At 48.5% G+C, this 25,892-nt stretch overlaps 1 protein-coding gene across 1 annotated transcript in view; it reads right to left on the bottom strand.

The window, feature by feature from the left end:
* DTD1 (D-tyrosyl-tRNA deacylase 1) overlaps positions 1-25,892 on the bottom strand; it is a 135,513-nt gene that overhangs the window by 5,391 nt on the left and 104,230 nt on the right. Inside the window, exon 5 of the mRNA XM_003134277.6 lies at positions 6,636-6,806. Within this exon, the coding sequence (XP_003134325.3) occupies positions 6,654-6,806 (153 nt within the window). The 3' untranslated portion in view covers positions 6,636-6,653. The remainder of the gene's footprint in view (positions 1-6,635; positions 6,807-25,892) is intronic.

Below are 25,892 nucleotides of genomic sequence, written 5' to 3'. Positions count from 1 at the left end.
AACAAACAAATTGATGTCACCTGATCAGGAAGGAACAAACTCTGATAGCAGTTAGTTTTTATTTTTTTGGCTTAAATTCTACCCCACGTATTTCTAATATCCACTTGTATAGATTTAACCATGTCAGTCTTTTTGGTTTTTTGGCCACCCTACAGCATATGCAGGGATCAGATTGAAGCCACAATTGTGACCTATGCTGCACTGCAGCTGCAGCAACGCTGGATCTTCAACCGCCTGTGCTGGGCCAGGAAATGAACCTGCATCCCACAGCTCCAAAAACACCACTGATCCGGTTGTGCCATGGCAGGAACTCCTAACACGTTAGCCTTACCAAACCTACAGGGGTTCAGATGATGGTCTCAAGGCCTAAATGTAACCCCTCCAGGCCAGTGCCCTCCAAGTGACCTTTCCTCAGTGATACGTTGTTCTCTATCAGCTCTGTCCAGGATGCCAGCCACCAGCTATATGAGCACAGGAACTGGGGCTACTATGACTGAGGAAATTAAATTTTATTTAATTTTAATTAATTTACATTTAAATATCCACATGCAGGCAGCACCTACTGTATTATTATATTCTAGGTTCTCAGTAAGCTCAGCTCTGCAATAAACAGAATTGCTAATTGTGGGCAGATTCTTGCCAATTTCTTTTTAATAAATAAGGCAACTACTGTGCAAGCTGGGGCATGGAGAAATTCCAGCACCACTGCTGGCAGAGTAACACAATGTGCCTACTTTGTATCAGTGAGAAAGCAGGTCAGCCCTCCCATAACAAAGGCCAGAACAACACTTAACGGTTTGAGAACAGTAACCTCCTCCCAGTGATATGAGAGAGAACAGGGCAGAAAATCATCCTGGAAGAAATACTGCTTAAAATTTCCCAAATGTATTGAAAGATATACATTTATAGATTCCAGAAGCTCAGAAAACCCACAGCAATCATCAGAATGAGATTTAGATATTTAAGAGCAGATGGGTAATGTCAGCAGAGAGATGGAAACTCCAGGAAAGAATCAAAAGGAAATGGAGAATGTTCATCGGCAGACTGGACGCAGACAGGGGATGAAGCCGTGGGCTTGAAGACAGGTCAATACGAACCTCTCAGTAGGAACTTCCCAAATGCAGAAAGAGAAGGAGTGGACAGGGGGTGGGAAGGAGGAACAGACCAGACAAGAACAGTGGGACAACTGTTAAAAGGTGGAACATACACATAATTGGAGTACCAGAAGGGGATGAGAGAGAGAGAGAGCGAGTGAGTGAGAGAGAGAGAGAGAGAGAGAGAGAGCGCAGAGAATAATAAAGGCCAAGGACTGTCCAAGCTTAGTGACAGGTGACACCAAATCCCAGATCCAGGAAGCTCAGAGAACACGCCCCAAGAACCATGCCTGAGCAAGGCACATTCAGACTGCAAAAAACAAAGAGAAAGGCTTCAAAGAAGCTGGGGGTGGAGTGGGAGGAGGGGCACATGGCTTTGAACCTTAGTCACCTGCAGCAGAACAAGACCAAGAGTTACAGAGGGCATCTCAGAAGAAACTATGCCAGCAAGAAGAGAGCGGAATAAAATCTTTAAAATATTAAACAACCCCCAAAAACCCCCCCAAAAAAACCCCCACCAATCTAAAATTCTATACCAGCAAAACCATCCTTGAAAAGTGAAGGAGAAATAAAGACTTTCGCTATAAGAAATGCTAAAAGAAGTTCTTCAGGCAGAAGGAACATGGTACAGGTCAGAAACTTGGATTCACATAATGAAAGGGAAGAACGTCAAAGATGAAATTAAGGTAACATAACGTCTTTTCTCTTTCTTAATCTAAAAAAGCTATTCATAAGATGATAATGGTAACAATGTTATCGGGTTGGATGGCACATGGAAAATGACACAAGTGACACAGTGTCACAAAGAACATGAGGGAGGAACACTATCATGAGGCACCTGCATGCAAGACGTGGCCAGGATGTTTGAAGGTGGGCTCAGATTAGTTAAAAACGCATATTGCAGGAGTTCCCATTGTGGTGCAGCGGAAACAAATCCGACTAAGAACCATGAGGTTGCAGGTTTGATCCCTGGCCTCGCTCAGTGGGTTAAGGATCTGGTGTTGCCATGAGCTGTGATGTAGGTCGCAGACACAACTCCGATCGCAGACACGACTCAGATCCTGCGTTGCTGTGGCTGTGGCATAGGTTGGCAGCTGTAGTTCTGATTTGACCCCTAGCCTGGGAACAACCATATGCTGTGAGTGCAGCCCTAAAAAGCAAAAACACAACAAAACAAAAAAACGCATATTGCAATCTCTAGGGAAGCCACTAAAAGAAGGTTGTTTAAAGTTAAAAAATAAAAATAAAAATAAAAACACTACTTCGGAGGCGCAGTGAGTTTTATACTATGAAACACCAGCATAGGGACTGGGAAAGTGGTATGAATGTTCATATGGGAGCAAGGTAAAGCTCAGGTAAAGCTCTGGGGATGAAAGAGATCCTACCTTCTCCAAGGAAAAGAAACAGTGAAAAGTGATGGAGTATCCCTTTAACAGAATACACACACACACACACACAAACTGCTCCAGCTCATTAGGCAGAAATGTGCTCAGCCAGAACATGTCTCACTATTCAGAGGTCAAGTTGAAAAAGCAAATAGAGGGCAGCTCCCAAAACACTTTGCTTGTTAGTTTCGAGTGCTCCCCTGAGGGCAGAAACATAGGATGCTGGTAGGGAGCACGCCCCTCTCATGCACACCCTAATGATGGCAGTAAGGTCAATACTGGAATGAGGCAATCCTGGAACCTGCAATCAGAAGCAGAAACCACACTCTTTTTTAGTGAGAAGTGGCCCCAAGGTCTTTAGATATAGGCCAGAAAATGGGGTGGGAGGTGGGGCTGAGTTGCAGCTTCACAGAAAACCTCTAGTCCTCCCAGCAAGGGGAGGAGCCCAAAGGAATTAGAAGAAAAAGAAGAAGTTCAGCAGTTTAACATCCACTTGATAAACTAAGAAATGTTGTCCATGTCATGGAGAAATGTTGACACCCCAGGCATGTCCTCTGGACCAAGGAGGCTTGGAATTCATTGTCTTTTCTTTTTTCTTTTTTTTTTTTTCCTGTATTTTCTAGGGCTGCACCTGCAGCATGTGGAGGTTCTCAGGCTAGGGGCTGAATCAGAGCTGTAGCCACCAGCCTGCACCACAGCCACAGCAACTGGGGATCTGAGCCTTGTCTGCCACCTACACCACAGCTCACAGCAAAGCCAGATCCTTAACCCACTGAGTGGGGCCAGGGATCAAACCTGTGTCCTCATGGTTACTAGTCAGATTCGTTTCCGCTGATCCAGCACAGGAACTCTGGGGCTCATTTTCAAAGAAACATGCACCCAAGATTGTGAAGTTTCTCCTTCCATTTTCTTTGGCCTTTTCTTTCTCTCTCAAAGCTGTTCCCTCTAGGGCCTGTGAAGCTCTGGAGGGCTCTTTCCTTTTTTTAAGAAAAGCAAATGCAGGAGTTCCTGTTGTGGCTCAGTGGTAGCCTGAGAACTTCCATATGTTGCAGGTGTGGCCCTAAAAAGACAAAAAAAAAAAAAAAAAAAAAAAAGGAAAGAAAAAGAAAGAGAAGCAAAGCAAATGAAAACTGCAGCTCATGGAAGGGACAAGGGGCTGCTGTTTTCCTGTGGAATACAGCTAGTGCCGAGGTCACCTTCTGTCTGTCACTACCTAACTCAGCTTTATAGATATCCGAGTTTCTAGGGGGTGGTTTTGGGGGTCTCCTGGGATGACAAATTCCAGCAGAAGGGGCAATGAAAGTCTACAGGCAGCAAAACGCCCAAATATACCTGTGGAGCAGTGGCTCCTTTGTAGTCTAACCCCTTCAGCGTCTGCAAATCCCAGAGCACGGTTAAAACCCCAGCCCCTCCCAGTTCTCACTGGCGGTGGGAGTCTCAGAGGACTCTCACTTCCAGCCATGCCTGTGCATCTGTGCCAGCCCCCAGGTTTCTGCTGCCATCCCTGGTGTGAAGAACTGCAACAGGACCCCTGCCTTCAACGGTCCCTTCGTGCTCTAGGTCCAAAGCCCAGATGATACTACATACAAATGTGCAAAGATAACATGGCTTCTGCATTTTCACGGGCCCATCCAGATGTCCTCACGAGGCTCCTTCCCACTGAGTAGCAGTGGGCAGAATCCTGAAGCCCCAGGAAAGCTGTCTTGCCCTGGTGTCAAATTGGCCAGATCCTCAGTGGCCCCCTGGGCCCAGCAACCAGCCCTGCATACAGATGCACAACTGCAGGGCCCAGAGGGCCCCAACTGACCTGGCCTCACCTTAACAGACCCTCAGGTCACACCCAGAGGCCAGGTGGAGGTTGTGGCTGAGAGCTGCAGGGACCATCAGTGCTACTTAAGGGCTGAGGCCATGACTCTGGCCTCCTGGATGAAGCCGGCCCCTCACAGCTCTGGGGTCACCTCACCCCTTCCACCAAGACCCATGGCCGACCCAACGGACCCCAAGGCAGCTACAGGGCAGGCGAGCCCTTCCCTGCACCCTGGCTACATGGAGACCCGGCAGCACCCACTCAGCTGTCCCCTTCCACAGCTCTCCCTCCTTCACCTCCTGGCCAGTGTGCGGGGTGTTATGGCTTTTACAGGCCCAACTTTCCCAGCACCATTGAAGGGGATGAGTTTTACTCGTCTAGCAAAGAGAAGAAAAACCAAGGAAGCAGAAATTACATGACCTACTGCCACACAGAAACTGGTAGGATGCAAATAAGAACCTGATGAGTTTCTGCATTACTGCCAGACCTGTTTACTGAGCCTAACAGAAAACTACGAGAGCCGCCTGTGCACTGTCTATATGCAGCATGTTTCAGCCTGGATTTAGGATTTCTGGACCGGGTGCAAATCAGAAGCACTAGCAATATTTCTGATGACAAAACTGACCGTATCAATGATGCTTAAGCCTCATCAAGCATGGGCAGGAGTAGGAATGGAAGTTTTATGTGACAAAATGACATATAAAATGCTGCTGTGTACTCATGAGTATTTAACATGATTTACACACCAAATACCACATTCAAAAGACTCCTAACTCTTACCAACTGTTTCAGTGCATGAATTAAAAACCGATGGCTTTAGGCCGGAGCAACAAGATCAAGAAAAAGGTGGGGCCTGTGACAGTGACAAATGAGGCCGAGTGTGAAGGAACTTTCCCGATTCCAGCCTCACCTTTGCGTGAAGCCCTGAGCAGTGAGCACAGCTGTCAGCTCCCTGTAGCTACATGCAGGCAAAATCACGGTGACCAGGGGAAAGTCAACAGGATATTATAGGATTTACAATCCAACACAGCCCCCTTCAAACTGTGACTCAACAACCGTTCTTTTCAAGGTCTCCACCCTGTCTTTGTCCACGTTTGCAAGCTCCAGTGGACCACTATGGACCACTGTGGGCTCCGCAGTATGTCTCAATATCTGGTGGTATGTGTCCTGGAGGACATCTCACAGGTAGACCCCTAACCCCCACCCCCTTCAAGAGGCAGACTCCATCTCATGAATGTTCTTTCTCGCAATCTGGCGTCTCCAGGACAAACCTGCAGGCTGACTTGATGTGAACCACAGTCCACAAGCTCTCGTTCCCTTGATTTTGGCAACTGCCTTGTAAGTGGCCCGTTGCTTCCAGCCCACCGCCCCCACGGCTGCTGGAGTAATGGTGAAACCTCAGATCTGTCAGGTGTACACTTGAGAGCTTCCAAAGGCTCCCCACTACCCCAGGATGAAAGACAAATTTCTCAAAACTGCACACAAGACCCTTGATAACCTGGACCCTTCCCTCCTCCTCCATCTCCCTGGACAACAGCCCACATGTTCAATTCTCCGCCGCCTCTGCCCTGAACTCACCAGCCTGGACCCTCCCCCACAAGGCACGCACCTGCTCTCCTCTCAGCTGAAGCAGCTCATGGCCCTCTCCCCCATCTCATGGTTCCTACACGTCCTTGGAGGTCCCATTCCAGACCCCCCTGCCCCAGGGCCTCCTCTGCTCCCCACCCTGCATTCCCACCACCACACGGCACCGTGCAGTGGGTGACTGTTTCTCTACTTCTCGCTGAACCTGTGAACTCCGGTAGTAGAAGGCTCTCCTTAACGTGTCCTCTGGGGGACTGAACTTGAGCAAAGGGCCATCAGAAGGCTGGGAACAGCTTCGGAGGCCTCTGATTTTCAGGCCGGGGTGACTCCTGACAAGAAGGAAACGCACCTGCTTTGGGAAAAGGGAACCGTAATGCCATGCAGGCCGAAGGAAGGGGGGCAAACAGGACTCGGGAATCAGAGACAAGAGGCGACGCTGACAGTGGCCTGCACTGTGCGCCGAGCTGGAGCAGAGAAGAGGGATCTGCCTGGGGCTCCTGTCTGGACCATGTGCCTGTGAACACTTGAGAAACACTGAGAGCAGCAGCGGTGGTTGGCTGACAGGGGCACACACAGCTTCCGCAAGGGGACCTGGGGACCCCCTAGCCACCCACCACACTCCTCTCTCCATCCTGGAAGGGAGCACCATAAGGAAGCCCTGAATGAACATCCATAAATGAATCGTCTCAAACACCATTCGGTCTGCAGTTCATTACTCTTTGCCTGAATGTGGGAAGATGAAGCCGCCACGCAGGGGGCGCCTACCTGAGCAGCGTCCCAGGCCTACGGCTCCCGCTCCGAGGACACGTCACCCTCAGCCCCGCTGCTGGCGCTGCGGTCTTCTTTGCGAGGAGTGCTTCTTTCTTTGCTTGATTCGGAAGGCCCTTTGGCTCTGGTCTTTTCTTTCCTCTGCTGTTGTTTCTCAAGCTTGGACAGCTGGTTATAAAAAACAAGAACTATTTTACAAATGTAACGTGTCTGTATGTGCAAAAACACCAACGACTTCACAGGCAACCACTGAGAAGGCTTTTTGTCTGTTAACCTGGTGTGTCACCGTGGTATCTGTTCGCTAAGCACCAGAATCCTTAACACAGACGTGTCATACCTGTGATCCCTGTCAGGCTCTCCCCGACAACTCAGACAGTCAGGGGCTATTTGGGGAATGGCCCCCACAACTCAGCCTATCATGGAGTAATTTTTTTTTTTTTTTGGTCTTTTTTTAGGGCTGCACCCTCAGCATATGGAGGTTCCCAGGCTAGAGGTCAAATCAGAGCTGCAGCCGCCTGCCTACACCACAGCCACAAGCCATACCATATCGGAGCCACGTCTGCGACCCACACACACCACAACTCACTACAAGGCTGGATCCTTAACCCACTGAGAGCAAGGCTAGGGATCAAACACGTATCCTCATGGATACTAGTCCTTAAACCCCTGAGACACAATGGGAGTTCCTGTCACGAGTATTTGAGGAGTGACACCCCCCCACACACACAACCCAGCCTGTCACAGTGTATTTGGGAAGGGTCCACTAACAGGCTTCTTTGACAGGTTGAACAGAACCTGTAAATGAAAAGACTTTAGGCTGTTATTTTTTTCTTTGATGTCTCTATAGCTTTTTCTAACAGAGCCGTCTTCCCACTTACTGTTTTCTAAAGCGTGATCAAAACACTGCACTACGTGCCGAAGGTAACAGGGAAGCCTTCAAATAAAGTACACGAAGCACATCTAGACATCATCTTGGCTCTTGGTTTGTTCTGAGACTGGAGCCTGATGCATCCACAGCCCAAACCCTGAGTGCTCCCAGCGGCTGTGTGGTAGCTACAGGGACACTGCCACGGGGCCTTTGCAGATTTCCTCCAGGCCACCTGAGGAACATGCTTCTGATACCCAGCCCCAAAGGCACCAGGTCCACTTCTCCCCTGGACATGTCCCCAACTTGCTCAGGGACCACAGATTAGACAGGGTGAAGAGAGATCAGCTGACACTCAGCAGCAACACGGCTGCTCCAGAAAGAAGCTCATGAGAGGAGAATGACCAACTTATGACCCAGGAATTTTCCTGGACAATTTCAAAAAGCCATATGTAACAAAGCCAGACAGATAGCAAGGCTCAGTTTCATGTGTGTCCCAGACCAAGTCTGCAGACATTTTCTATTTCACATTAAAAGGGGGGACACTTAGGGAGGGGCTGGCTCCTCCCTCCTGGTCTCTGCCCCAGATCATCGCTTTACTACAGTCAGACTTGGAGCTAAACCTTTAGATAGATCAATATTCAGCTGGTTTCAATTTGGTCCAGAAAACCACATTTATTGGGAGTTTCCACTGTGGCATGGTGGGTTAAGAACCTAACTGCAGTGGCTCCAGCCACTGGAGTGTGGGTTACATCCCGGCCCGGCACAGTGGGTGAAAGGATCTGGCATTGAGAGTTCCCGTTGTAGCTCAGTGGGCTATGAACCCAACTAGTATCCATGAGGGTACGGGTTCAACCCCTGGCCTCGCTCAGTGGGTTAAGTATCCAGTGTTGCTGTGAGCTGCGGTACGGGTTGCAGACGTGGCTCAGATCCCATGTTGCTGCGGCTATGGCATATAGCCGCAGTTCAACCCCTAGCCTGGGAACTTCCATATGCCACAGGTGCAGCCCTAAAAATAATAATAAATAAATAAATAAAGTAAAATAAATAAAAAATAAAAAAGTAAAGGATCTAGCACTACCAAAGCCACACCATAGGTCACAGCTGTGGCTCAGATTATCCCCAGGCCAGGATCTTCCATATACCCGGGGTGCAGTCATTAAAAAAAAAAAAAAATCTATTAATAGTTGACTTATCTTTCCCACACCCTCTGTATCTGAACAGCTGTGATACACAACTGGGTTGGTTAACATGCTAATTTGATTTTGTGAATGAAGACTTCACACTTCACCTTTGACCCAGATAACCCCCCCAGATAAAGTCCCCACTGTATGCAGTTGTGTATTAGCAAGACCCTAGAAACAACCCACATGTGCACTCATCGGAGGACAAGTGCCCACCATGTGGCACAGTCACACAGAGCCACACTAGAGCAGATCGACGTGAACCCAAACGGGTTAAGTCTTTAAACCCAGGTCACACAAACCAAATCAAGTTTCAGAGGTCATAATGAGAGGATTCCATTTGCACACAGCACTACTTGTTGCAAATGGGCAGAAGCTGGGTGGCCTAGAAGCATCAGACCATCAGTTCACTAGGTGACTTCAGAGGAAAGAGAAGACAAGGGGGTCATAGTGGGATGAATCCGCAGGGCTCCAACCACAACCGGAAGCTTTAACTGCTATAAAAACAAAACCAGATCTAGAACCAGGCTGCTGACCACCACCAGATGTGAAGCGTTGGCTCCTGGCACTCGGACCTGTGGCAAGAAGACACACGGTGTCAGGATGTAAATCAACACGCAGCTTCCTTCATCAGCAAAGTCACTGTGAAAAAGCATCACCACTGAAACCACTGAGCTGTGTGCTTAGTGGCAAAGCTGAGCTCCTTCCAGTCGAGCTCTCCAACTCGCCAGGCCTGGTAACAAAGAGCTCACATCTCGGCCCTGAGGGCAGGAATGATCTGAAGCAAAGATGACTAAATGTTAGCATGTTTTTAATTGAGATGTAACTAGCAGACATTATATTAGCTTAGTTATATTATATTAGTTTCAGGCCCTAAAAAGACCAAAAAAAAAAAAAAAGGGTAGGATGGTAAATTTTATCTTACGTGTATTTTACAATTTAAAAAATTTGTACTGGAAGTTCCCTTGTGGTGCAGCAGGTTAAGGATACAGGGTTGCTGCGGCTGTGGCACAGATTGCAAATATCTGGGTTCAATCCCTGGCCTGGGAACTTGCACATGCTGTAGGTGTGGCCCAAAAAATTGTATTGAGATATAATTGACATATAACATTATATTAATTTCAGGTGCACACCATAATGATTCAATATTTGTATATCTTGCAAAATGATTGCCACAATAAGTCTAGCTAACATCCATCACCAAAAAAAATTTTTTTAATGATCTTGGGAAACAAGAAGTTGGCAATCCATGCTGGACCCCCTTCCTGTTTTCCTAGTTCATGAAATCCAAACATCTGGAAATCAATGTTCAGCAGGGAACTGTGATAAATTGCCTTCTGTTGCCAGCAGTTTATATTCACATTGGTGTCTGTATGTGTGTTTACACATGTGCGTATCACATACATTCACATAATATCAGTGCCTGTGTGTTTACATGTGTGTATTACATACTCTCACATAATTCACATCAGTGTCTGCATGTGTGTTTATACATGTGTATTACATACATTCACATAATTCACATCAGTGTATATGTGTTTGCATGTGTATTACATATATTCACATAATTCACATCAGTATCTTATGTGTTTACACATGTGTGTATTACATTTTCACATCAGTGTCTGTATGTGTTTACACGTGTGTTTTACATTCATTCACATAATTCACATCAGTGACACATCAGTGCCTACATGTGATTACACATGTGTATTACATATATTCACACACTTTCACACCCATGTGTGTTTACACTTGTGCATATTACATACATTCACACCAGTGCCTGCATGTGTTTACATGTGTATTATGTATGTCTATATCTGCAATTAGAGAGATATTTATACACATACATAATCGTGAACATGTTCAGAGTCAGACACTGAGAAAGCATGATTTAATTTTAATAACAGGCCCTCTAAGTTGCTTCCCTTCTTTAGAGTTAAATATTTAAAAATGTGACTATAACCCGTGACATAGCCAAACCAAAGCTCCCCCAATTGCTAAGACTCAATCTCACGCAAAGGCTTGTTTGTGATCCAACCTGTTACTCACTTTCTACTCTTTTAACGCTATTGAGGAGCCAGATCCTGGGAGGGTGATGGGGAATAATTCCCAATTGAAGCAGGCTTCCCAGAGGCTTTCAGGTCCCTGCAGTGCCCATCTGATTCCGCACTGACTCAGAGGCGCCAGCAGCACTGAGCGAAACTGTGGCAACCTCCTTGTGACCTTCCACCTCAGCCCCGTCCCCAATGGACCAAGAGTGTAAATCATGTGTGATCATTATTTAAGTGACAGGCGCAGCCCAAGTTTCTGTAAACGATGTAATGCTGATTCTCTTCCATTATTTATCTTAAAACAACCCCAACCACATATGGCTCCATGCCTCAAAGTTAAAGTTCTCTGTGAGAACACTGTGAACTAACCTAATAAATTTAAGCCTTTTCTCGGAAAACTTGGAACCCTATGCAGCCAAAATGTGGAATTTACATCTCAAGGCAAGAAAGTAGTTAGGTTTTTTTTTGGGGGGGGGGACAAATGAGGAAGGAAAAGAAGAAAAGAAATTGGTACTGCATATAGACTCATGCAGAATGTCAATGCTTTCAAGTTAACGAGGAGACGCACGTTAAGAACATAAACCACTACAGGTCTGTGAACACAGGACCTACAAACAGTGAAATGGAGTACTTTGGGGGTTTTGTTTGCTTGTTTTATAATCATTTGATAAGAGTGTTCACATTGCAAAGGAGACAGTGTCCAAACCATACAGGCTCTAGCACCTTAAAGAAAACCCAAAGTTTCCAAAGCCAGCTCTGGGCACAAGACACACCAGGGGCCAGGTAACCACCCCATGGCCAGCCCAGGCTGCTCATGGTGGATCTCTGAAAAAGGGGTGCCCAACGCAGGGGGACTGGAATACCTGGATCCAAACCTCTCTAGCTCATGCTTAAGAAAATAAAAAAGAGTTACCGTCATGGCTCAGCGGAAATAAATCTGACTAGTATCCACGAAGATACAGGTTCAATGGAACCTGGCCTTGCTCAGTGGGTTAAGGATCTGGCGTTGCCATGAGCTGTGGTATAGGTTGCAGACGTGGCTCGGATCCTGCGTTGCTGTGACTCTGGTGTAGGCCAGTGGCTGCAGCTCCAATTCAACCCCTAGCCTAGGAAACTCCATATGCAGTGGGCGCAGCCCTAAAAAGACAAAAAGAAAGAAAGAAAGAATTTTTTTAATTAAGATGTTCGTGCTGTAATTGCCCAATGTACAAATCAACTAGGTGAACATGGATGTTACAGGGCTCTTCCACAGGGTCTGCAAACCTAATGCCCAGAGGGACCAGGCAGAAGCAAAATGAGTGTAGTAACTGTGTAAAACATTAGGGCATAGTGAAGTCTGTGGCCACAAGGAGAGGACAAGCCTCCCCCTCCATGCCCCACCAGAGCTTGCATTTTTTGTTTACACACACATCTGGACAAAAGTACTTTCGATGGGGTAGGCATGGCCCCCTGGTAGGTACCCTGCTTTGCACTTCTGCCTACGTGATCCCATTTGCTCTGAACAACCCAATAACACTCGTGCTCCCACCAACATCCCACAGAGAAACCACTGTCGGCTGCGTGCACCAGAGTTATCTTCCCAGCTCCCTCCTCACTCCCTGATGGCACAAGCAGCCTTCCAGGTTCAGAAGCGGCACTGCCCGAGCCTGTGATCACATGGGCAGGAGACAGAATTCACAGCCACCAAGACCTGAGGGAGCTCTAGGTGGGCTGCTAAGAAAGGTGTCTCTCCCAAAGGAACACAGGTGCTGGAGACCTGGGGGCAGACAAGGAGCTCTGGAGTGGTGGCAGCTCCCAGGACAAGGAGGGGGCGTCTGGAGGTACACAGAAGTCTCTGGAGAAAGGTAGGGCCGAGCAAGAGGAACCAGTCATCTGCTAGGGAAAGTCACTGAGCTCCTCACTGTTTCAGCCACACTCAGGCAGGTCTGGAGCAATTGCAGCTGAAAGCCCATCAAGGCACATGAGAAATGGACCCTCATAAGGTAGGGGCTTGCTCACAGCATTGTTCACAGCGTGCAAGTGGCAGAGATGGGACCAAACTCCAGGCCTCCAGACACCTAACTCTGAATTCCTTCCAGGGGGACACATGCCCTTCTTCCTTCATCTTCTAACTTTAAGAGATATTTACTGGGCCCTGGCTACACATCATGCCCTGTTCTAGGTGCCAAGGACACAGGAGAAGCAGAGCCCCTGGTTCCCGGGCTGACTGTCCACCACACAAACACTCAGCGATCTCCATTTACAAGCCAGGCCCTGTTCTTAGCCCTTGGCACATACAAAGGGTACTGTGATCATCCTTGTTTTGAAGCTGGGGGTGCTGGAAACCCCCACTCTGCCTGGATCACACAGCAGTCCAAGCCATCACCGCTCACTGTGCTTGTCCTCACTGACAGAGAACATACAGGAACCTCAGGGCCACCTCCCTTTGCCAAATTAAAGAGAAACTGGCCCCAGCACAGATCCTGCTCCTTGGTGGTTTAGCATCAAGCTGCTGCAGGACCTCAGTGTGACCGTTATGTTTCTACCCTGATGGCAGGGGAATCAACCGCACCAACCATTCACCTTAAATGAGCCAGAAACAAGGCTGGAGAAAGAAGCAGGATGGGGAAGCCCCAAAGGCAAGGAGGGCCTAGTGGGAGCTGTCTAGAGGGCCTGGTCCTGACCTCAGGAAAGGCCCTGTGCGGGGTCAGTGGCAGTGGAGGGCCAGACGGGGTGAGGTGATAAGGGACCATCACGAGCAGGGAGTTGCCCAAGAAAGCAGTCAGCATCAGAGCATGGCAGCAGGAACACAGGGTGGCCAGAGTGTGGAGTCCGTCCAAGGTGGGGGCAGGTTCAGGGAGGTTGGGAGAAGCTGACAGAGGCAGGTCAGGGAGGGCTGATGAAAGCAGGGCTGAGGGTGGGATGGGCGTCCAGGTGGAGGGAGGAAGAGGTGTGCCCACCCCAAGGACCAGCCCTGGCCTCTGTGCGTTCACTCTTCCCACTGGGCACGGTGAGGAGAGCACAGGCAGTGCAGGCTGCCCGAGCAGAAGCCGACGGGCAGGAGTTCCCATTGTGGCTCACTGGTAATGAACCCAACTAGTAACCATGAGGTTGCAGGTTCAATCCCTGGCCTCATTCAGCAGATTAAGGATCTGGTGTTGCCGTGAGCTGTGGTGTAGGTCGCAGACAGGGCTCAGCTCTAGCGTTGCTGTGGCTGTGGTGTAGGCTGGCAGGCAGCTGCAGCTGTGATCCAACCCCTAGCCCTGGAACTTCCACGTGCTGCGTGTGGCCCTAAAAGGCTAAAGAAAGAAAGAAAGGAAGGAAGGAAGGAAGGAAAGGAAAGGAAAAAAGAAAAAAAAAGAAGGCGACAAGCAGAGGTGACTGAACCAGAACATCAAGGGCTGCCTAAGAAGAGACTGAGAAGCAAGAAGCCAAGAAAAGTCGGAGTCAAGCCAGAAAAAGCCAGAAGGGGGAGAGGAGCGAGGCCAGAGGGTGCAACATCTGAGGTAAGGGAAGTGGAGTTGGGTCGGGCACTGCCAGGGCAACCATCACCAAAGCCTGGGGCACAGAGCAGCCATGGCAATGCCACATGGCTGGCTGGGGGATTGGGTGTCCCCAGGAGCAAACCTCTCCGGGACTCCTCAGTAACAAAGACGGTAAAGGCAGACCACGGTGCAGTGCCCATGAAACATGGATGAAGGGGTGTAGGGAAGACGGAGTGACCTGTAACAGGCTTGGCGGGGGCTCAGTCTTTGCCTCTGTCCCCAGCACAGGACAAGGAACTGGTGGTGGGATCCACACAATGGAGGTGCGACAGGGGAGGACTGGGGAGGGACCTGCTCCTGGGACAGGAGCATTTATCTCTTAAGCTGTGGCAGGTCACTGGAAAGAGACACAGAGAGCCTGGGGTAGCCCATGTACCCTCCCTGCATCATCTGATTTTCGGTAAATGACGGGCCATTACCTGCCCGGGATGCCGTGAGGATGGCGCTCTGAGACATGTGTGTTACTCCTGCCTTCCTGGTCCTTCACACTCAAAAGAGTGCTTCTAAAGCATCTTTAAAGACAGATCTCTTTACAGTGTGGCATGATCCAGTGGACGATGACATAAAATGTGTCATGAAGCAGCACCTCCAGGCTTCCCAGACCCTAGTGAGCTCCCAGGGACCCAGATGAGGAGACTGGCAAACTCCACGCTCCATGCACGGTTAGACTCTGGGCCTCCCGAGGATTCCATTCCTTTAGGAGAAGCTCAGGTGAGGCTTCTACTCTGCAACTGGTACCATCCATCCAGGCTGGAGGGGCTCAGAAGGAGCTGCAGAGAGATTTGTGTCTGCTGTTGCCACCACCTGCCCGACAGGCACAAGAAGCAGGGTTTTTTGGTTTTTGTTTTGTCTTTTTGTCTTTTTCTAGATTCCCAGGCTAGGGGTTTAATCGGAGCTGTAGCCACTGGCCTACACCAGAGCCACAGCAACGCAGGGTCCGAGCCGCATCTGTGACCTACACCACAGCTCATGGCAACGCTGGATCCATAGCCCACTGATCGAGGCCAGGGATCGAACCCACAACCTCATGGTTCCTAGTCAGATTCATTAAACACTAAGCACAATGGGAACTCCTAGAAGCAGTTTTGGAGGGTTCTAGAAAAGTGATTTCTCTGCAATCATTATAGAAAACAGGTGCCCAGGAATCTCTCACGTAAGGATCACTCAGAGTGAGATGGTGTCAAATCTGCTACCAACAGGATTTGGAGAAATGATGTGAAAAATTACAGCTTTCTGTGGACGTTTCTGTGCATTCTCATGAGTTCCACGACAACCATTTCAGGTCTTTCTCTACTTCCTTTTTAGACTACAGTTGACTAAAAGCAGCATCTCCTTCCCAAAAGGGCCATGAACATATCTGAAGTCTTAATTTCAGCCTTTGAAAGTCTGTCTTCACATTGGAGAAGTGACCCCTTGGACTGTGACAACCAATTTGTCACATTGAGCATTCCGAGAAACCAAAAGCAGATATTATTATCCCCAGATTGTTTCTGAGGGCCATGGAGGTGGAGTCAGTTTCGAAAGCGCACTCAAGGCCACGTCCAGGCAGCAGCCAGGCTGGGAAGGATGCCAGGCCCCCAGACTCCTGGCCTTACCCGGACAGGGCTTCTGAGGTTAGCCACAGGTCCGGGGCAGCCAAGCCCACTCTGTTCTTGCTAGAGCAATGCCAGGGTCAGCCCTGTCTTTGAGTTATTTTCATGCTGGTTATGTCCTGCCAGGCTGCTCTGTCCCGCACATAAGCAAAATCTAATTAGAGAGTGAAGAAAATAACAAAAGAGGAGCTCAAGCCCCATGAAGTCAGTTACTAGGATTTTTATAGACCGTGGTATAGATGGAAAAGTTCTGTTCCAACTGCCCCTTGCAAAGATTCCAAGAAAGTCTTACGGTACGAGTCATAAAGATCAAATGTCTCCTTTGCAATTACATTTTAGAACACCACAAGGTAAGAGTGCTCCGAGGGTGCTGGCCCACACCTGTGGCCCTGCTAATGTCAGGAGACACAAGTGGGCCATCACAGAAAGTGCAAAGAAAGGACACGCCTGGCACATCCCCGCAGAAGTAAGGACGGGAGTTAAAGAACAAACCCTTTTGAATAGCCTTAGAACCTTCATGCCACGACGCTCCCTCTTTCCTGTGTCCACCAGCTTCTACCACCAGTAATAGATGTCCTGATGGTGTTGAGTCACTTAAACCAGCCTATGTGACCACCCTTGCACTCAGCAGATAAAAGGAGCTGACAACTGATCCTTGTTTGCTGACCAACTTAATGCATTCAAGGCAATAAGTAAAACATGCCAGAGCAGATGCAACCTTATACCAGGTCCTAAGTCCTTGTGTTTGGAAGGAAAAGACCTTTCCTTTAGCCTCCTAGGCCTCCCCACAGTCTTAAAAGGCTGACTCAAGAGTCAGTGGTTAGGAAGTACTGATACAGCTAAGAACTAGTTACAACAGTCTCCATAATGTTATGCCCTGCCTTGGCCCACAAACTTACTCTAATTGGCTTTTCACAAATGATCTCTTCCTTGCTTAACTACTTTCCTTTGGTAATGGTTACTTTCTACTTAGAATGATACTGCACCTAGCATTTTCTTTTGTAACTGGAACACTCCCTAAACCCCCTCCCCTGTAAGCAATCTTCTTTCCAGAAAAAAAGTCAAGGAACAATGACCCTGAAGACAACCAGAAATCATCACCGACCCACTGACACCAGGCTTGACAACTCTGAAATGATCTATGGAGGGAGAATAATACTGACACCTTAATCAATAACCCTGTCTTCCAAACTAAACCTATAAAACCCCTTGCTATCCCTTCTCAAGGCAGGACACAGTTTTAAAGGTGTTAGCCAGCTGTGGCCTCCTGTGCCTGGCAGAGCAATAAAGCTGTTCATTCTGCTTTGCCCAAAACTCTGTCTCCGAGACTTAACTGGCGCCGGTGCACAGAGGCCACGTTTTCAGCTACACAAACAGAGGTAAGTAGCCCATCGACAGCAAACCCTCTGTCCCTGGGGGTTTAGGTGGAACCGCTGGACCTCTCTGGCCCCTGTGCTCTGCTGGCCCACACAGCCTGGAGGCAGCCTTCCAGCGCCACAGTGGAGGCAGTAAAGCCCCAGGGCCTGGAAGAGCGACCAGAGTGGCCCACTGCTCCTCCAGGTCAGGCAAGGACCTCAGGAGCAGACGCCTTGGGGAATGATGGAGGCCAGCTCAAACTCCAGGACAGGGCACTCGCCCCCACCCACCCCCGCCCACCACAAGTCCAATGCCCGGCGTCAGCCCACGCTGCCCTCAGCAGTGGGACATCTTGAGTTCCTGGAAACTCCTGGGTCCATGATCTTTTGCTTCTCCCTGTTTCTTTCTACTACGGACAGGCCAGCAGGGCAGAGGGTGGGAAGGGAAAGAAGACAAAGCAAATTCTAATCAGCAAACGGAACCAGCAACACTTCGAGAAGATGGAAGTGTGAATCTACCATGGAATTAGAAGCAATCTGTAGAAACCTACTTCCACGGACCACCTCTAGTTGACTAAGCCATTTCTTAAAAAGCAATTGCAATGTGTATCTGGGCAATTTGTTTTATCGCATTGTAACCTGATATAATTTCATATTATGTATTAATTCTAAAAGCTTCTTTTCAAAAGACTGTCCTTGCGTAATGGAAACTCTGACAGAACATTCAAAGAGGATGTTTCTACACACACCGAAGCGCCTGCCATTATGTCAACTGTCGTGTTGTGTTATTTTTAAATCAACTGGCTGCTTAATGAAAACATTACGAAGCAAAGTACACACATGGTAACGAATTTTCATACATTATTAACTCTGCTTGAGGTTTTTGTGGGAATTAAAAAAGAAAAAAAAAAAAACAGGGAAGCAGGCATCTGTTCCCATCTGAAATCATGCAAGCTAATTTTATTTTCTAATTCCCCATTGTTTACAAAAACCCTTTTAGGCATGCAAAAGTGGTGGGTGAGGGGGGCGTTGGGCTGTCTTTCGCATTATTCTTACTCAGCTGTGTCCCCTGCTCTTCCCTGCGCCTCAGGCACACTCTGGAGTGGCTTGGTAGAGGCCTGTCTCAGGCTAACATGGGATCAAGGTCAGCTCAGGCATGTGTTTCTCTACCAGTGCAGCTGCCCTCGTATCCTCCAGGTTAGCGGCGGCAGCAGAGGGTGTCAGGGTCCGCTATGCCCCCAAACCAGACGTCACCTGCAGTATCGGGGGGACAGCCGTCTACAGCCCGAGCTCCTGCACCTGCTGCCTGAAGATGCGGCTGGCGGGGGTGGGGTGGGGCAGGGCAGGAGCATCTGGAGAGGGCACCTCTAGCGGGGAGGAAGTGAGATCTGAGGGCTTCCCTTCCAGTTCCTCACGCAACACTGTGCCAACTCTGAGATGTGTTCTACGAGGTCCCCCAGGTACCCAGGGGTCACCAACACACTTTTGCAAGCTCCCCCTCCCTGTCTCAATTCCTGGGAAGACTTCCTAAATTGACTACCTGGACCTATGCCAAAATTCACTTCATGGGGGACCCAAAGCAGAAGTATTTTAAATGCTTTGAAATAAGCCACAATTTAATGTGATCATTCGTTACGTGTAACTAGTTTGTCACTGGCCCTTTGTTAACCAGTACCTACACTGGTTGGCATGCTGGACACTGCAGGGCCACGGGGATGTTTAGGATGCCATCCCCACTCAAGGCGCTGAGAGATGCAGGATAGCCCTGTGACATTTCACCATATATACGCTAATTCTTTGAAGACTGGTCACCCATAATATACATGGCAAACTATATATTCTAGCAGCCAGGATTTTTATTGCCCTCCACTCCCTAACCCCACTAGGAACAAGATATCGACTGCATTTCTACCACGTTCCAAACCTTTATCACACCAAGGCCTGGCTCTTCCCTCGATGGGGGCTAACAATAAAATTGCAAGAGTAATGGACAAGGAGTAACCATTTCCCCTCCACCGAAAAAGCAGCAGAGGCCCTAGTACCCAGGAGGCCAGAGTCTGGCCTTCCCCCACTCCTCAGGCCGAGCGATCGGCTCTCCTTCCTCCTCCCGGCCTGTGTGCACATACCCAGTCCAGGCAGAAATAACAGGCACCTAACAGTCAACATCCACCTTCAACCTGAGTCTACATTGAGCTCACTGCTGGCACATGTCTGGTTAACAATCACAAGCTGGAGCAAAGTTTAAGGAGACACTAGAACAATTTCAATTTTGGTATTCCAATGCGTAATTGGTAACAGAAAACTGTTCATAAGCATTTTAAATCAACAGTGCTCTTTAAATGATTCAAAATGTTTCTTCAATTTGCATGATTCTTTAAAAAGGGAGGGGAGACCTTTTCTCTGCCCCACTTGGTCTTATATTTTGTACAAATGCCAAGAGAGCAGATCTAGAACAATGACGAATTCTTGTGCAAAATAACAATAATCCAGAAGAGAGGAAGGCGTGGGACGCAGAAAAACAGTGCACATGACTTGGGGGAGAAATCAAGGCCAGGATGCTCAGCAGCAGGGGGACCACCTGTCCACTGGGGAGGAGGCCAGGAGGGGGCTTCAGAGGGCGTGTCCCACAGAAGGGCCTCTAGAGAGAAGGCCTGGGCAACAGGTCTGGAGCAGGAGGGAAAAAAGTGGTGCTTCCAACAAAATTTCACAAAGAAACAAAAAAAGAACACATACGCATAACTGTGCCACCTTGCTGTACAGCAGAAAGTAATACGACGTTGTAAATCAACTACACTTCAATAAAATTTTTTTTAAAAAGAAGAAAGAAAAGACAAGTACATATTGCCAGAAAAGCAAAGGGTTAAATAAGGAACGAAAAAAAAAAAAAGCACAGGATACAACTTGGGCTCTGTTACAGAGTCACGACAATATAAATACCATTAATTGGTTCAGTTAAAATGATATCATAACACTGGAAAGGTAGAGGGGGTATGGCATGAACAACACTAACTCCTCATCTACGGTAGCATGAAATACATAATGTCAGAATTTAATTCATCAAGAAAAAGTAAAAGTTCATTACATAGGGATAGAGCGGTTAAGCATCCAAAGAAACAGCTTAAAATACGTTCAAGGAACTTGCTTGTGGGGAAGAGGATAAGGATGAGGGAAAATAGGCAGAAAAGGTTATTTTTCTTTACAAGTCTATGTACTATGTGGCTTTATCTATGCACATAGTTAATAAGCAATTTAAAATTTATTTAAGGAAGAAAACTCATACAGTGGATACAGTTAATAACAGATCCAACTCTAGGGAAGAAAATTAATGATTCAGAAAAATTAATTCATGTAATCTGTCCAATACTGAGAGGAAAAGACAATATGCAGGGAGTTCTTGTCGTGGTTCAGCGGTAACGAGCCCAACTAGTATCCATGAGGATGTGGGTTTGATCCTTGGCCTCACTCAGTGGGTTAAGGATCTGGTGTTGCCATGAGCTGTGGTCTGGGTCACAGATGTGGCTCAGATTTCATGCTGCTGTCACTGTGGCGTAGGCTCCAATTAGTCCTCTAGCCTGGGAACTTCCATGTGCTGCAGGTGCGGCCTAAGAAGTAAAGAAAAAAAAAAAAAAAAAAGGCAACCCAAACATCCCATACCAACCAGAATGTTCCCAAACTCACAACTATTCAGAGAGTATTATGGCATTTCCCACCCTTTAAAAAAAAGCATAAATAAATCACTCACAGAAGAACTCCAACCTTTTAAGAGAGTAATAATGGAAACTGTATCAAGTTTTACAAGTCCCAAAACTAATGGGTGAAGAAAATATAAAATGTAAACGAGAAATTAATCAAACTTCTCAGGATCTAAAATTCAGATTCAAAAGCAATTCTTCTTTTAATGAGAAGAAATGCAAAAACCTAATACGCGTATGAAAAAAGAGTTCAACTTCACTAGCAATTAAATTTATGCAAATAAAAACAATGAGAAATAATTTATGATTCATCAAGCTGAAAAGAATTAAACAATGATAATTCTCAGCCTTTGCAAACCTTTAAGGAGAGAAATATTACATTTTGGTGATGGTGAGTAAATCTGGACTTTAGGGGTGCAATTTGGCCAAGCACATTTCAAAGCACTAAGTATATGCAAATTATGACCCAGAAATTTCTCCTCCTGGGATTTATCTTGTGGAAAATAAGTGGCTTAGTGCACAAAGATACATGCCAAAGGGTCAATGCCTTGCTTTCTGTAACAGTAAAAACTGGAGCAATCTACATGTCCACAAAAAGAGACAATTTAAATACATTATGAGACATTCAGTACAGAACAATTTACCATTTGAGGTGTTGCTAGGAAAATTTAGGGCTGCGGCCATCCAAACCTAGAATTCCCACCTCTTCACCAACTAAAAAAAAAAAAAGAGTAAATTCTGGGGAACAGTACACTCAGCTGTGAGGGCCTGTTCCAGGGCGGAGGGTGTTGAAACACGAGTGCCCCCACAAGGCTGAGGTGACAGAAGAGAGTGAGTACAGGAGACATACACAGAAGAACCCGTCTGACAAGCCCTCAATAAGACACACAAGGTGCTGAAGCCGTCTGGGAGGGAGGGACGGACGGGTGACCAACACAAAACGCAGGAGGGGGTGTCTCTGGGCGGGGTGGCGGGGGCTGTGAGGGGGGCACAGGAAGGCCCCTGGGTGCGGCTCTGGGCTCAAAGTGGGAGGCTGAGCCTTGGATGCTTACCTTCACCTTGTGCCTTTTACACACACATGTGTTACCACAAACGTTCTCAGTTATCAGATACTATGCATTAAACACTTTTTAGAACACACACGAGTGGAGTTCCATCGTGGCTCAATGGTAACGAACCCGACTAGCATCCATAAGGATGCAGGTTCAATCTTTGGCCTCGCTCAGTGGGTTAAGGATCTGGTGTTGCTGTGAGCTATGGTGTAGGCCAGCAGCTGCAGCACCAATTTGACCCCTAACCTGGGAACTTCCCCACATACCACAGGGGCAACCCTAAAAAGACAAAAAAAAAAAAAAAAAAAAAAAAAAAAAAGAACACATATGAGTGACACCACCTCGTTTTCAGCCACTGCTTTGCCCAGACACTTCCAACAATCTGACTTGCCTTCAAACAGAATATCTAAAGAGATAAAAACTGCCGACCACAAACTTAGAATTCTCAAGTATTGCAGCCGGTCAGAAAAACAAAGTACTCTCTAGTAGTGTTATTATGACACCTCTTTGAATTTAATTAAACCCTCAGCTCCAGGCACTCCTAAGCCTACCCAGCCTCGGGACCCACATGTAAACACCCCACGAGGAGCCAGGAACACAGTGGGCAAAGTTTCTTGGAAATCTACTGTTTGTCATCCCTACTATTTACTTCTAAGAAGTATCAGCAAGCCACCAGGATACTCTCATGAAGCCTCTGTGTGGGAGGAAATGACTTATAAAAGCATCTGTTGTAGTTTCAGTACAAACAAGAGCTCTCACTCCACCAGTCCTGAGAGGTCTTTGTCATCAGCCAGGACTCCTTTTTCAGGAGATGTCTTCCCTCCTGAGGGGAAGCTGGCTGACAAAGAAGTGAGAGAGCAGAAGCAAGGCTCAGAGCCACCTAACCCTTGTGACTCTTCTTCCTCAAAATACACCTGTAAGCAGACAGACCCGGGATAGTGCAGGTGCTTCTCCAAACACATCAGCACCGCCCTGCACTGGAGAAAGACCCGTTTTATCTCCAACAAGTGCTGTCATTGATGTTCTTAGGCAAAAAAGGTCCCAAAAAGATTTGACAGCATTACGGCCAAGCCACTAAGGTTATTCGGCTTCTCTCTACTTTCCAGATTCCCATATCCAGACACCAAAACAGAGGGGTTGGGCAGCAACATCCTGTGTGGGAAAATGGCTGGTCCTTTGCAGCTCCACGAGGCTCCAAGCATCTCCTGGGAGCAGCTGGAAAAGCAGACCTGCAGGATTTGAACCTGCCTTGTAACAGACCCAGGAGTTCACGGGCACCTTCAGTTCGTAAGAGCGCTGGGCTCAAGGGCTTATCTTAAACTGAAGATGCAGAGGGAGCACCGCTTTCAGTTAGATCACAGCAAGTGGCTTTGGAGAGAGGCTCTTAGGAGAGAAACCTGCTCCCATCCCCCAGTCCTGCCTGCTGCTGCCGTGAAGCAGGAAGCCCATTGGGCTGCCTCCCATCCTCCCAGCTCCAGGGGAAACTTTCAGGCAGCCCATCCCACCAGCCTTACAGCCGAGGGGTTCCTGAGGTCCAGCAAGTGGTTTAAGCCAGGCAGAGAGGCAGGGTTATCAGTGGAGGACCAAATCTAAACACATTACACGCACGTGCACGCACATGCTCATGAGCTTGCTTGTCCATGTGTGTGTGCGCGTGCGTGCACACACACACACACACACACACACACACACACACACACACACAGAGAAAAGAGCCCTCTTCCAGCACCAGCCTCCCTCTGCCTTGCCTCTAGCCACTGCTCCTCAAAGGTCCTCCCGCAGAACTTTCCCTCTGCTGTACCCTACTGCCCACCCCCCACTTCCCTCCTTCCCCGCATCCCCAGCACATCACAAGCTGGGACCATGCCACCTTCTGCCCCTCTGACCTCCACGGAGTCCCTTGTCACACAGTCTCTGGCCCAGGCCTCACCACCAGCCAGGGCAACACTGTTTCTAGTCAAGCCCCCCACCTCACACTCCCCGGGCTTCTTCGCCTTCACAAAATAACATCCAGACACACCACTCTCTCCGCCATCAGCCCTGTGCGTAGCTTCTCTCCAACTCTCCATTTCATCTCACCCATCTTGCCCTTCTCCTCTGGCCACACTGCCCACAGAAAACCCCTCTCTGTGACCACGTTGGGGGCATTTTCAAAAAGGAACCCCCCCACCAGCCCCATCAAAGAAGGGGGGGAGGCTCGGATTCTAGGCCTTCCACACCCCTGTCAAGGGCAGCTCCATTCTGTCTGCTTTATACATGGGTTCTGCAGGAGCTTTTAGCTAAAACACAAGATTCCACACCCCGAGGTTGGAAAAACATCTCCAGAGACAAACCACCTAACAGTGCTCATTGCTCCTCATGTCCCCTCAAACTGTCCTGGACTGGGCCACAGTCATCACCCCCTGCAGCACCATTCACAAGAGCCAGAAAGTGGAAGCAGGAATTTCCACCGTGGCTCAGAGAAAACAAATCTGATTAGCATTCATGAGGACGCAGGTTCCATCCCTGGCCTCCCTCAGTGGGTCAAGGATCTGGTGTTGCCGTGAGCTGTGGTGTAGGTCGCAGACGCAGCTGGGATCTGGCGTTGCTGTGGCTGTGGCATAGGCAGGCAGCTACAGCTCCGATTCGACCCCTAGCCTGGGAACCTCCATATGCCGTGGGTGGGGCCCTAAAAAACAACAACAACAACAACAACAAAATGGAAGCAACACCAACGTCCACCAACTGGCAAAAGGCTAAACAAATGTAGTCCAGCCACACAATGGAACATCACGTGGAGGTGACGAGGATGCAGGACCCACACCCTACAAGATGACGAGCAGTGCAGATACAAGAAGTGGAAAAGCCAAGCACAAAAGGCATAATTGCAGCCACCAGAAATGGTGGCAACAGGCAAATCTACAGAGATGGAAGAGGCTGGGGAGGATGAGGAGATAGGGAGTGACAGCTTCAGGGCACAGTAGGGGTTTCTTTCCACGCTGCTGGAGGTGTCTAAAATCAGCTGCGGGGGATGGCCACGCGACTGTGCATAAATGACTAGAGTCACTGAATTTAAGTGGGTGAGTTGTATAGTCCATGGATGTCACCTCAATAAAACTGTTTAAAAACCAGTTACTCCCCATGAAGAAGCTTCGAGGGTCCCTACTCCCAACAGGGCCACGCTCAGGCTCCTCAGCGCCTTTTGGAACCGGCCTCGCTGCTCCCCCAGCTCGTTCCCACTCCCTCACCTTGCCATTCCTGCTCTAGGCTTTCCGAACTCGCCACCACCCCCGGCCTGCTTCCTGCCCAGGCCCACACTCATGCCCAGACCCCCCGGGTCACCCCCTCCTCCATGTTCTCAGGGCACAGTCTTGGCCCCACCCATGGGGGCGCCAGGAGCACACACAGCCTGGGGCGCCCTCAAGAGCTCAGAGTCAATAGCCTTTGCTTTCTGCACAAACTCTGGCTGGGTCCCCATGCAGGAAGAGAGTCCTGGGCCCTAGACCACCACTATGCCATGGCCCATGACGCCCCTGCCACTCCACACCTCCCCATTGTCACAGGAGGCCACATGTCATCCTTACTAGCTCTGGGCTCCAACCCTCCATCTGCTTCTCTGGGAGAAGATAAAGTCACTTCCAACCCCCTCCTCCAGCCCCGGGGCAAATAACGTCTTAGGAAAACACTGTCCCTATCTCCTTTCTACTGAACTGAATAAAGTAGAATAAGTGGCATTAAATCATATCGAAGCAGAGTTCCTATTCCAGTGCAGTGGATTGAGAATCCGACTGCAGCGGCTTAGGTTACTGTAGAGGCGCAGGTTTGATCCTCTGCCTGGTACAGCGGGTTAAAGGATCGGGCGTTACCACAGCTGTGGCATAGGTTACAGCTACAGCTCAGATTTGATCCCTGGCCTAGGAACTTCCATATGCTGCAGGTGGGGCCATTATTGCA

The sequence above is a fragment of the Sus scrofa genome, chromosome 17, assembly GCF_000003025.6.
Source record: "Sus scrofa isolate TJ Tabasco breed Duroc chromosome 17, Sscrofa11.1, whole genome shotgun sequence".
Taxonomy (NCBI): domain Eukaryota; kingdom Metazoa; phylum Chordata; class Mammalia; order Artiodactyla; family Suidae; genus Sus; species Sus scrofa.
The sequence above is the reverse complement of the archived record's forward strand: the minus strand, read 5'-3'. Positions and strand labels throughout refer to the sequence as shown.